The sequence below is a fragment of the Patiria miniata genome, unplaced genomic scaffold (assembly GCF_015706575.1).
Source record: "Patiria miniata isolate m_02_andy unplaced genomic scaffold, ASM1570657v1 HiC_scaffold_6, whole genome shotgun sequence".
Classification (NCBI taxonomy): Eukaryota; Metazoa; Echinodermata; class Asteroidea; order Valvatida; family Asterinidae; genus Patiria; species Patiria miniata.
Window position 1 is genome coordinate 8,289,187 of NW_024037073.1, and position 11,815 is coordinate 8,301,001.

Below are 11,815 nucleotides of genomic sequence, written 5' to 3' on the forward strand. Positions count from 1 at the left end.
GGTTTTTCAAAATAATTTGGTAGTTTTATTTTTTGATGTTTGCAAATGTTGTATTTTCCCTTTAATTAAGGGGGGGGACCAATGTTGGTACTTGGAATGGATTACAACTACTTCACAAGTCCTGTCATAAGTGAATCACAAGTCCTGTCATAAGTGAATCACAAGTCCAGTCACAAGAGATAGGATATGAAACAACAGAAAGGGGTGCCTTTGTCACAGTTTATTTGCAACATTTGTGACTTGACTTGGACTGGATACCCTGTGATTCACTAGTGATCCGTTGCAAGTACTTTGACTACAACACTGTGGAAACCTATTGACATCGTGCACAACATCCCTTCTACTGGTGACTGACAGGGTTGATTTACTTTTTTTTTAATCAAATTTTGATTTTGTTTTTTAATCTTCTGAATTTAAATGTTGTTGCCATGGGAATAGAGGGTTATTTTACAAAATAATGGTGTAGTAACATTTTAAGTAAGTTATTTTGGATATCTTATAACTCATGAACAAAAATTGAATATTTATCATGAGCAATGGAGGCCTACATTTTAAGTCTATCACAAATTCTACTTTCATCGGCCAACCACCGTTGGGAAAAAAACCCGAATGCTTATCAAATACTGCCCACAGTTAGACCACATTTTGTTAACAATTGGTTACACATCTGTGAACGGGTGCAAGCCAGCTAGTCTGGTTCCTTGACCTGAAAATTCACCAACACCGATAAATTGCTCTGCTTAGTCTGGAGTAGGGTCAGGGAACCAGGCTACAAGAACACCTTGGTTTTGAACACAAAACTTTAAACAGCCTAGTGTTAATAGTATTCTCTATACAATACTAACCCTAAATCATCCATTTTTGGAAATTACAGCAAAAAACATGCTGTATAAACTCCCAATTTTAAAATCGTATTAAATTTGGAGGATTCAGGACTGTTAGGGATAGCTATGACTAATGGGAGTTTACCAGCAAGGAAATGGAGATTTCCTGGCCAAGGATTCCTGCAGTTTCACAATAGGGGAATTCCCTACATTGCAACATCATCAACTACATGTATGTACACTGAAAAATCCTGTTCAGTAACATTTTCAGTCATCTAGCAATGAACCTAGAATTTAGAAAAACAAGGAAATTGCAAACCACACTTGACTTTGCAGTGTTTTTCAATTTGTAATGGCTTTTATGAGAAGTAAAAAAACGAGGAAATAGACGGATCCGAGGAAAATTTGCATGCCGGATTCCACCATGTCAGGTACAAAAAAATGACCAAATGTGGTGTGGAGCGGGTTTTCAGCCCGTATGTCGAGTTCGCTCCAAACTGAGAAACCGCTGGGGCACTCCCCAAGGCAACAAACTTGTTTTCTTATTCAAAGTACTGAACGCAAAATTAATGCTCAGTACATGTAGGATAGTAACCATCTATGAACTCGGCGGCAAAACTTTAAATATATCTTCGTTTTTCTTTTTTAGAAAGGGGAATGTACTTGGCCTGTTTTAAATGTACTTGTTTAAAGGGAAGATACAACATTTGCAAACATCCAAAAACAAAATGAGCAAATTATCATGAAATACCTTACTGAATTGTTAGGAGCATCCTGTATAATCATGGCAACTGCCGATATTTTCAAGAAAAAGTGTATTTTTCCAATGCTGGTCGGCCGACCAGCATTGGAGAAAACTGGCTAATTTTCAAAAACTGCTCCTACTTTTTCATATATAATTATTCCGCATTGTCTTTGCAACTGATTACACACCTGTGAAGGGGTACAAGCCTGCTAGACTGATTCACTGACCTTACAATTCCCCAAAGTCTATAAATTGCTCCGTTTCATCTTAAGTGGGGTCAGGGAACCAGACTACAAGAACATGAATATTTTCTTGGTTTTCTAGCATATACAAACCCAAAACGAGACAAGTCAGTTTAACAATATTTCAAATCCTCCAAATCCATTTATTTCTGAGAATTGCAGCAGAAGCAAGTGTTGTACATTCTCTTTAAAAATGGCCAAACACATATTTTTGCCATTAAGCCTCAATCCTCCAAAATCCTCCACAAACTGCCTGGAAGATTTTGGAGGATTGAGGAGGGTTAGGTTCAAATCAAAAAGACTGTGTTAGGCCAAAAAAAAAGTCTCCGGTTTCTGGTATGGAGCTTGCCCAAAAAGTGGTGCGGCGACGCGGCTTTTTTTTTTTTTTTTACCTGATTTTTTTGCTTCAAATGTCGGCTGATGACTGCAAATGGTGCCCGACTAAACTTTGTGCAAATATATGGGAGTCCAGAGAGGCCACATAAAGCTTATTCTCGACCATAACCCCATCTAAAAACACGTTAAAATTGTGCAGCAGCAGGATTCCAGTCAAACCAGTGAGTTTGGTGGTTTTGAGACATCATCTTTCATTGAAAAAAAAAAATTTCATTTTGCCGACGCGCATGGCTACGGCGACGCGCGCATACCAGAAACCGGAGACTTTTTTTTTTTGGCCTGATTGATTTTGCAAAGATGCAGAAAGTTTAGGATTCAAGCAAGTAAAGGTGACTCACCGGTGTCTGAGCCTCCAGAATCACCATTCCATCCAGAGCCATTCACCACTGTACAAGAAAAAACATTTGACACGCAATACATTTTATTTGTCCTCAATTCTGATATTCTGCTTTTGTTTGAGCATAAAACAGTCTAGATTCAGTGAGATCAGTACATTCACATTCACTTCGTTAAACAAGTCATTTCATGGCCCGATAATAATTGAGCAATTCACATTCCATTCAGCATTATGCCGCAATCATTTGAATCATGTTTCATTTGTTACTTTTTCAAAACAGAAAATTGCTTTACTTAACACTTAACTTCTAACTGATTTCGCAATCCGAGACTCATGCATGCACACGAACTTGAAGAGACTGTTATTTTCAATCATAAAAGTTACAAAAAATGTAAAAAAGTTCACTAAATTTTGTACAATACCTGTTGAGGCACCTGGTGTGGCGTTAGTTGTTGCACCGCCCCATCGACCTCGACCGCGACCACGCCCAGCAGGATTGGCCTGTTGCTAACAAAACAATTCTGATTAACTTCTAGGAAAACATTACAATGGAACCAATTCAATCTCCCCGTGAGACCTTTGTAATATTTGTTCCAGCGCCTATAAAAATCAGTCAAGGGCATTTCCATAGCAATGACAGTTTCTTTTGCAAATAACCCTAGACATCAAGCGGAACACCCACGGAACACCCACGTGAAATAAATAAAGATGAACAGAAATTATTACAATTGAAGCAAGTTCGCCAGCTGCCATATTTTTCCACAGTTCAACTGACTGATTGAACACTGGATAGCCAACGATGCTTGAACTATTCTAGTCAACTATTTGCAACCAACCTACTGAGGTTAGTTGCATCACTGGTTACAATAGTTGCATGCAAATGCACAGGGAACCCGGACCAAACAGTTTTACGATGACGTTTTTAGCTGCTGGCTGAGCAGCTCTACAAGTATTCATGTCTCTCTGTTGGTTAATAACAAACTTCACGAAATGCCTTTTTTGGCCATCAATCGTCTTGTCCCTTTAGCCCTTGCAACAACACACGACTCAGGTTCATTGCCCTGAATTTTAACAGTTGCATAGGTCTCCACTGACCAGCTATTAATTTATTTCAGTTTTGGACAATTGGGTCACCAGAGTCCAAAACCAGATGTCTGTACTAACAGCACTTTGCATTGGGATTGGCACTGTACTGCACACAATAATCTGCACACAAATTTGGTGTTCCCCATGTACCTAAGGTAGCATACAGCTATAAAACGTTCCATGCACCAACTGACATTCAACAATAGGAATCCTTCATTTCAATTGATAGTCACAACCACGTAGTGCATTATAAAAACAGACTTTTACATCATGTACATGTACATGACTTTAATATAGGCTACAACAGGTCTACTGTTGGGCCCCAGCTTCCGAGATAGTTTCGAGCTTGTTAAAGGGAATATACATCATTTGCTTTTGCTGTAATTTTCAGAAATGGATGGAATTGGGGGGTTGGAAATATATAGCAAATATAGTTACACTGACTTTTTGAGGTTTTGGGTTCGAAAATGCTATAAAAACCAAGAAAAACAATCATTTTCCTGTAGTCTGGTTCCCTGACTCCATTTAAGAAGGAACAGAGCAGTTTACATACATTGGGGAATTGTAAGGTCAGGGAACCAGTCTAGCTGGCTTGTACCCGTTCATAGGTGTGTAATCGATTGCAAACAAGTGCGATGGTCAACTGGGGCCAGTATTTGAAAAAAAGCCAGTTTTTTCCAACGCTGGTCGGCCGATCAGCGTTGGAAATTGTTACAAAAATACCACTTTTCTTGAAAATGACAGTATACCAGGTGCCATGATTTTACAGGATTCTTAACACTGTCATTCACTAACAGTCCAGCAAGGTATTTCAAAATGATTTGGTAGTTTTATTTTTTGATGTTTGCAAATGTTGTATTTTCCCTTTAATGTTTGCCTCGTGGTGCACAGGCACAAGTTAGGTCACAAATCCACCACTAGTTGACCAGTGGCCCTTGACCAGTGCTCCTAGATGCCCATGGTTGATGGATTATTTACAGCTGGAGTTATTACACAATTCTTTCAATGTCACACAGAATGGTTTTCACTTACCGTTGGCTGCCATTTGCTACTTCCAGCTGAAAGAAGAAAAATAGAACATATATGATTAACCCCAACTCTCTAGGGTATCTTGGCTAAAAACCCTGCCAAACGCAGCAACATACAACACTCGTCTAAGTGACAAGCCTGCCCAGTGTAGCAAGATCCATTAGGCCAAAAGTCTTAGGCCATACTGTCTCAGAGTCTGTGGTCCCAGGACACAGCAGAACACTTCTGTGGCATTGTGCAACAGAGACTAGCTCTCATTGTTTCAGACTGTTTATGCACTAAAGTTGGTAGGGTAGCTGAACCATCAAAGTACACCAGACTTTTCCATCTGATGCACTGTGTTGTGTTTGGCAAAATTAAAGTAGTTTTTCTGTAAATAAGCACAATCTGTTTTGCAGAACACCTTATCGCATGGCTTACTTTGCAATCACCCACTTAATTAACTTAATAACCATTTGCTATTCCACAATAAATTGAATAAGATGATAACTTTATAAGTTGGCTATTTCAAGGGAGACAACATACCAAAAGTACTTGCAGAATTTCCATTCGTCATTGAGGATCCGTAGTTACCACCATTCTGATGAGAGAAGACAGGAAAAAGGAAACTTAGTTTATTAACCTGTAAAATATAACACAATAAACAAATCAATATTTTGACAGGGGCAAAGTTCCCAAAACTTTACGCTATGTTGTAACTTCCTTTGGGCAAGTTGCGCAACATTTCATTTACGAAACATTTCCCCAAAGTTCGGCAGTACGTCTTAAATAAATAAGTCTTAAATTAATCACTTTCACCATTTCATTATGGATCTATTTTTGTAAGTTCACAATACAATGTCAGATGAGTAGTATTGTTCATCTTGATTTTGCTCAGCATGTCAATTTTCTAAACAATTTAAATTAAGCAGTACCACTGATGCATATTTGTAGCAAATTTCCAATCCTTCGCAATGTATAAAAACTACATGTATGAGACATCCCTTTTTGGTAAAAACTTTTGCAAAGTACAGTATTTTAAACACTTAAAAAAAAAATATGCTTTTCTTGACAACTGAGGGCGCTGTTGCTGTGATGTCGCTTTCGGAACTCACCCTTGACTTCAAGGGTTTTTCTCTATAAATTGTAAACCCTAAATTTTGCTTATTGAAAACATCTGGCCAGAAAGTTTTTGTGTTTTAACCCTAACGTACCTAAATCCATCAAAATCCACACCCCTGTTTCGGGGGATTTCGGCGGACTCAGGATACCTCCATATTGAACAAACTGGGAGATTTTGATGGATTGAGGATTGTAAACCTGGGGGACCTGCAGGATTTTGATGGATTCAGGATACCTCTATAGTGAGCTGTTGGGGGACTTTGGCGGATTCAGGATCTCAACAGTTTAACTCGTTGGCTATGTTTGTGGTCAAGTAGATACTGCTTGTAACCCTGCCAAGTCTTTCACATGCTGTACAAAAAATGTATGTACTGGGCGGATGGGAGCTTGTGACGGGGCTTATCAAGCCTCAGCATAAACAATGGATCATGTACAAAACCCATCCAGACAAAGCAATGCTGGGGTCGCCACCTCCATACATAATCGTAACATCCATTGAAAGAAGATATCAGTGTAAGAAATGGTTTACACACAGTGCTTATAGATACGTTTTGTAAATGCTGAATGAGTCATGCTTCAGTAAACATTAAATATAGGACAATGGCTCATTGAATCACCCTTCCACACAATGCACACATCAAAAGTGTACAAAATTACCCACAGCCGAAGTTGAAAGGAAAAACAACCCACATCATATCCACCAGCAGTTGAACCATGCAAGTGGCGTATTTTGATGGATCCTATGAAACAACACACATCACAATTTTCATGCGAGCATGATATCCTGAATCCGTCAAAATCCACAAGAAATTTAGGTGATGGATTTTAAAGACTCTATGGAAAAGCATACTGTAATTTTTTTTTTATGCCAGCATGGTATCCTGAATCCACCAGAATCCATCAAGATTCTGCTGTTGGACTTTGGCGGATTCAGGACACCTCCAGTCTCTACACTGGGGGATTCTGATGGACTCAGGACACCAACATTTTTTGCATTGACAAAATTGGTGGATTTCGGCGGATTAAGGATACTTTCTGGTAAAAGAGCCCAAGAGGTTAGGGTTAATACTGGACAAAAATGAATCACTGAAAGCCAAAAATTAGCCACAGCAAAACCCCAACATTCTAGTGACTTTTTACGCTGAAGCAGAGGTGACACTGATGTTTCCAAAAAGGCACCAAAATGCAAGATTTACTAGGAACCTTCCTCACTCCTGCAATTTCCAAAACCATATGGTAAACTCAACACCCAAACTGTTGGACTCTTGACTATGGTGGGTGTGCCTTTACCCCGTGTAGAGCATAAATCAGTTTACCAGTGCAGTACTCACTCCAACATATTCCAACAAACCCTGGTGTTGGAGTTTGACTGGATGGGGACTGTTAGGGTAGAGGATTGAATTTTTTAAAAATTCCATTACATATGCCGTGTAATAATGTAATCAGACTATGACGAGAAAGGGGCACTGTGGTTTTTAAGACCCCGTTCCCACTTGATCCACCAATTGGGGGATCTGATCCACCTTTTGCCAAATTGCCGGATCAGATCCCCCAATTGGTGGATCAGATCCGGCAATTGTGTGTAGTGGGAACGCTAACCGTTATAAGGTGGATCAGGATCAGATCCACCTTTTCTGATCCACCTCTGGACCAGGATACAGATCCCCCAATTGGTGGATCAGATCCGGCAATTGGCGGATCACGATCAGATGGGAACGCAAAAGGTGGATCTGATCCGGCAATTTGACCTGTTAACATCCGCCCGGTGCACGAGTGGCGCGAAAATGTTGCGGTCTCATGAACGAAGAAACACGTTTTCAGGCGTGTAGCTCATGTGAAAATTTCCAGCGTATACAACATGCACAATAAACAACCGCTGAACTACGGGCTAGCACCGCGCACGCACCAGCGCACGTGGTATCCTAAAACAACACTCCTTTTTTGTTGCGTGTTCGTCCATTTCTAAACCTTTTTCATTCGTGAAATTTTACTTATTTTTCCATCCAAAAATGGCTCTGAGTCCGCACTCACCAAAACACTTCACTTTGGCACGGAATCATGGAAAAGCTTACGAGTATGCGATGAGAATATAGCCGATAACGCGGTACGTACGGCGGTGACAAATTAATCTGTAGTATTGATTATAGAAAATTGGAAAATGATGTCGTAGTACATCATGTGACCATTTCTAACCAATGAGAAGCTTCAGAACCAGGGAATCCCTTATCGATGCATTGGTTCCTGCCGTGATGTCACACAATGAGCGGCGCTAGCTGTTCGATTTCACCAGTTAATTTATGCACGCATGGATTCGGCACGGATCCTCTACGGATCTGTGATTTATGTTGGTCAATTTGCGTAATTTTCTTCGGTGAATTCTGATAGCGCTGTTTGAAATCTGACCCATCCTGGCCTACCAACACAGAGCGCGCGTAATTCTGAACTCAGTGACCCTTCGGACTCGACATTTCCGTACGAAAAGGTGGATCAAGCATAAGTGGGAACGCGTCTTGCGGTTTCGTTGCGGTTAGATAACGATCACACCAAAATGCTGGATCTTGATCCACCTTTTCCCAATTCAAGTGGGAATGCGGTGTAACAGTTCTACCCATTTGACTGGTTATTAAGAAAAACTGTTGTTTATTTTCCTGCTAACATAAACCATCAGGAAAAATAAACTATCCTGGAAATGTTTAACAAGGAATTGGGTCTAGAATATTTCATAAACAGAACATCCAGGAATGACTGTCTAGACTGCAATAAACAGCTGGTGTCATTTTAGTCTGCCAAAGAACAATACACCAAACAAAACTGACATCATGCATTGTTTACATGTGTGCCTACTACAGGAGCCAGGTGGGGATTAAAGCCACACAGTTCATGTGAGAAAGCACACATGTAAACAAAGCATGACATCATCATGTCTGAGGTACATGGACAATTGGGTTTGCCAAGCAACAGTCAAGGGTTTAGGGGATTGTGTTTATTAGCCAAATGTCTTATTCGTACGCGAATATACAATTTTCTTTCTCTTTCTCAGGAATGTTTGTCGTCTTTCCTGGAATCTTTAAAATATATATTACACAGACCAGCATTTAACCCATCAAACAACCTGGTAAAGAAAAAAAAATCAGAAGGTCAAAGGTGCATGACCCAGGCATGCAACTGGGATATCACAAAAAAAGAGGAAATTCAAATTTTTCCCAGACTTTGTACAGTGTATTTCTATTTTTAATGGCACACATGGGAAGTAAAAAAAGAGGAAATCAGCTGATCCAAGGAAAAGTTGCATGCCTGATGACCTTTGACCTCAAGAAAAATCCTGCAGTCATTTTGAAAAAAAAAAACTCTCCCTGAAAATTACAAAAGAAGTTGATGTCGAACGAAAGTGGTATGGATTGAAATTGGAGGATTTAGACCTAAGTATTTGAAACAAATTAAAGAGTTAAAAAAAAGTTAAAGGTAGAGTTGGTTTAGGATGTTCAATCATGGAGCTATAAACATGGTTCAATCGAGTTGGCAAACGGTCAAGTTGTCTAACATCCACATTAGACCACATCATCAGTTTAGGCCGCAGCAAAGAGCAACAACTTAATTCTAAAAGGGCCGGGGGGGGGGGGGGGCGGCCCCCTCAACTTTTTCTGCGATAGCCTTAAAAAAAATTGTTTTTGCGACACGAGCTGTTATCACTTTGGAAAAATTGCAGAATACCCCGCCACTCAATCTATCCACCTCGTAGCCGGCTACGGAGTCACGGTTGATTGCCCTCAATAAACCTTCCCAGCGCTACTTGTATACTATGCGTCATGCTCCACTGCACTCCCACTCCGTATCCGCGCAGCCCCCAACAGGGTAGTTGGTTTGGACTTAGAATTTTTTTCAGCAACTCCCATTCCTTTTGTGTTGCTTCGTTCTCAAAGGGGACTCCCACTCCGTATCCGCGTAGCCGCCAAAAGGGTGGTTGGTTTGGACTTAGAATTTTTTTCAGCAACTCCCATTCCTTTTGTGTTGCTTCGTTCTCAAATAATGGACCCCCACTCAGTATCTGCGTAGCTGGCAATGGACTTGAATTGTTTCTTTTCCAGCGATTCCAACTATGTAGCCAGAGATTTAAGGGGTGTATTGTGTTTCCGAGTGGCGGGGTATTCTGCAATTACTCCATAACTTTTTAGCCTCGAGCCTTGCGCATCTTTTGATACCAAAAACATAAAAATTGGACCAGGGGTTGCCGTGTGCCGTGAAAACTGAATTTTCCCAAATACGTCGTGTACACAGAGCAGAATTACCATTAGTATATGAATAATTAATTAGCCATAGATGCTGGAAAAACCTATGACCTAAGCATCCCAGAAGTGAAGAGCTGAGACATCATAGAATACAACCATATGTAAGAAAGTTTACGTTATTTTTTGAGAACCCCCCTCAGTAGTGTGCGATAGCCTGGAGTGTGGCCAGAGGTTCAGCGCATCAGCATACCGCGGCCACACTAGTGGGGCTATGGGGCGAAGTGACAATATGGGGTGAATTGGGGCAAAAAAATATATTCTTTCAGACATTTAGCATATTCAGTTCTTACCCAAGTTGTGGTGGAAGAAGGGGTGGTGTCGTCATCGTCCCAATTTTCCGACATCTTGTCACAGTTTATCGTCTTTTGTCCAACTAGGTCGCACACACACAAAAAACTTACTTCGCAATCGCAGTTCACGATGGCCGCCTTGATCGTGAACTTTAAACTGTGTGTGCAGTGAAACGACAAGTGGTTGACGTCAACACAAGAGTTCAATAAACTCGGAGGGAATATTACAGCAAATATTTAACACTACAATTTCTACGTTTTACCACAGGCTCTTTGGAAATATAGGTGGCAACGTGAGGATTAAAACAGAGTTGCAATAGGCCAGAATTCCTGACTTGCTCAAGGAAATTTTCGGTACTGAATGAGAACTAGAAACCAACGTGCTATGGGTACATGCTTTACATGACACATGCTTCACCGGTCACCACGTGCTCACGTGCCGAGCGAGAACCATCTGAAAGTGATGTTCCTGGAACGTGATTTAGACTGAGACTGGTACCTGGCCACAGCCGCATTTGATTGGCTTACGCACCAGATAGAACGGTACGGCGCGAAAAAAACGTCAGCTCATTTAAATATGTCGGAAAGACTTTTAAAAGCACCGCGCCTTGCATATTCACTCTACGGGTACGCGTAAACAGACGAATGATCGACGTAAAGTCTTTCCCATAAATATAACAATGAGAAATCCATAGTGGATTACAACCCCAGTCCATAAAGTTTTGTAAAGGCGATGTTAACTGATCATGTTGTTTAATATAAATCACGAGTACGAATGTCCCTTCCAGACTACCCTGAAAAAATTCTTTGTTATTTGGGAACTCTCTTCACGCATAGAGTAGATTGAACATAATTGGCTGGAGAACTATAAGTTGGACCTGCAAAAACGTAACTATAGAAAAGCCAAACAAAAGAGGAGTGCAGACGATACTTCCCCCCCCCCCAAAAAAAATGGAGGGCATGCCCCCCCCCCCCCTAAAATAAAAAGAAGCAATTTTTTTTCTTTTTAAGTGACATGACGTCGCCAAATGTTGTTTTGCCACCCCCCTCCCGAAAAAAGCTGTGTTTTGGTCAGCCCTTGTCCGCCCCCCCCCTCCTACGAATTTGTGAAATAGAAATAGAGATAAGAAAAGGGGAAAAGAGCACCCCTAGAATCGAATGAGGTCCGGCCCTTTGGTGCCCCCCCCCCCATAAAATGTTGATGGCCCCACTGTGCCCCCCCCCCCCAAAAAAAAATTGGACGCCCCTGCCGGGCAATTAAAAACATCAGATAATACAGTTAGGTGTTTAAGCAAACAGGAAATATACTCCAACAAACGTTTCACTGCACTCACATACAAAAATTACTCAGGAAGTGTCATCAATACCAGCAGGTTTAAGTAACAAATTTAGACAAAAACGTTTTATTTCTTCTTTCCAATTAACATGTACACCATCTAGTAAACTTTTTTGTATATCTACACAATATATTTATGGAAT

At 40.6% G+C, this 11,815-nt stretch overlaps 1 protein-coding gene across 4 annotated transcripts in view; it reads right to left on the reverse strand.

Annotated features, from left to right (window-relative positions):
- Positions 1-10,742, reverse strand: part of LOC119742591 (probable ATP-dependent RNA helicase DDX4) — a 35,779-nt gene extending 25,037 nt beyond the window's left edge. For 2 of the 4 annotated variants that reach the window (XM_038218700.1, XM_038218699.1), the window contains exons 1-5: positions 10,337-10,741; positions 5,185-5,239; positions 4,663-4,688; positions 2,967-3,045; positions 2,546-2,593 (exon numbers count right to left, since the gene is read on the reverse strand). In XM_038218700.1, the coding sequence (XP_038074628.1) occupies positions 2,546-2,593; positions 2,967-3,045; positions 4,663-4,688; positions 5,185-5,239; positions 10,337-10,390 (262 nt within the window). In that variant the 5' untranslated portion in view covers positions 10,391-10,741. Of the gene's footprint in view, positions 1-2,545; positions 2,594-2,966; positions 3,046-4,662; positions 4,689-5,184; positions 5,240-10,336 lie in introns of all 4 variants that reach the window. The other 2 variants (XM_038218698.1, XM_038218701.1) reach the window with 2 other exon arrangements.
- Between the last annotated feature and the right edge of the window lie 1,073 nt (positions 10,743-11,815).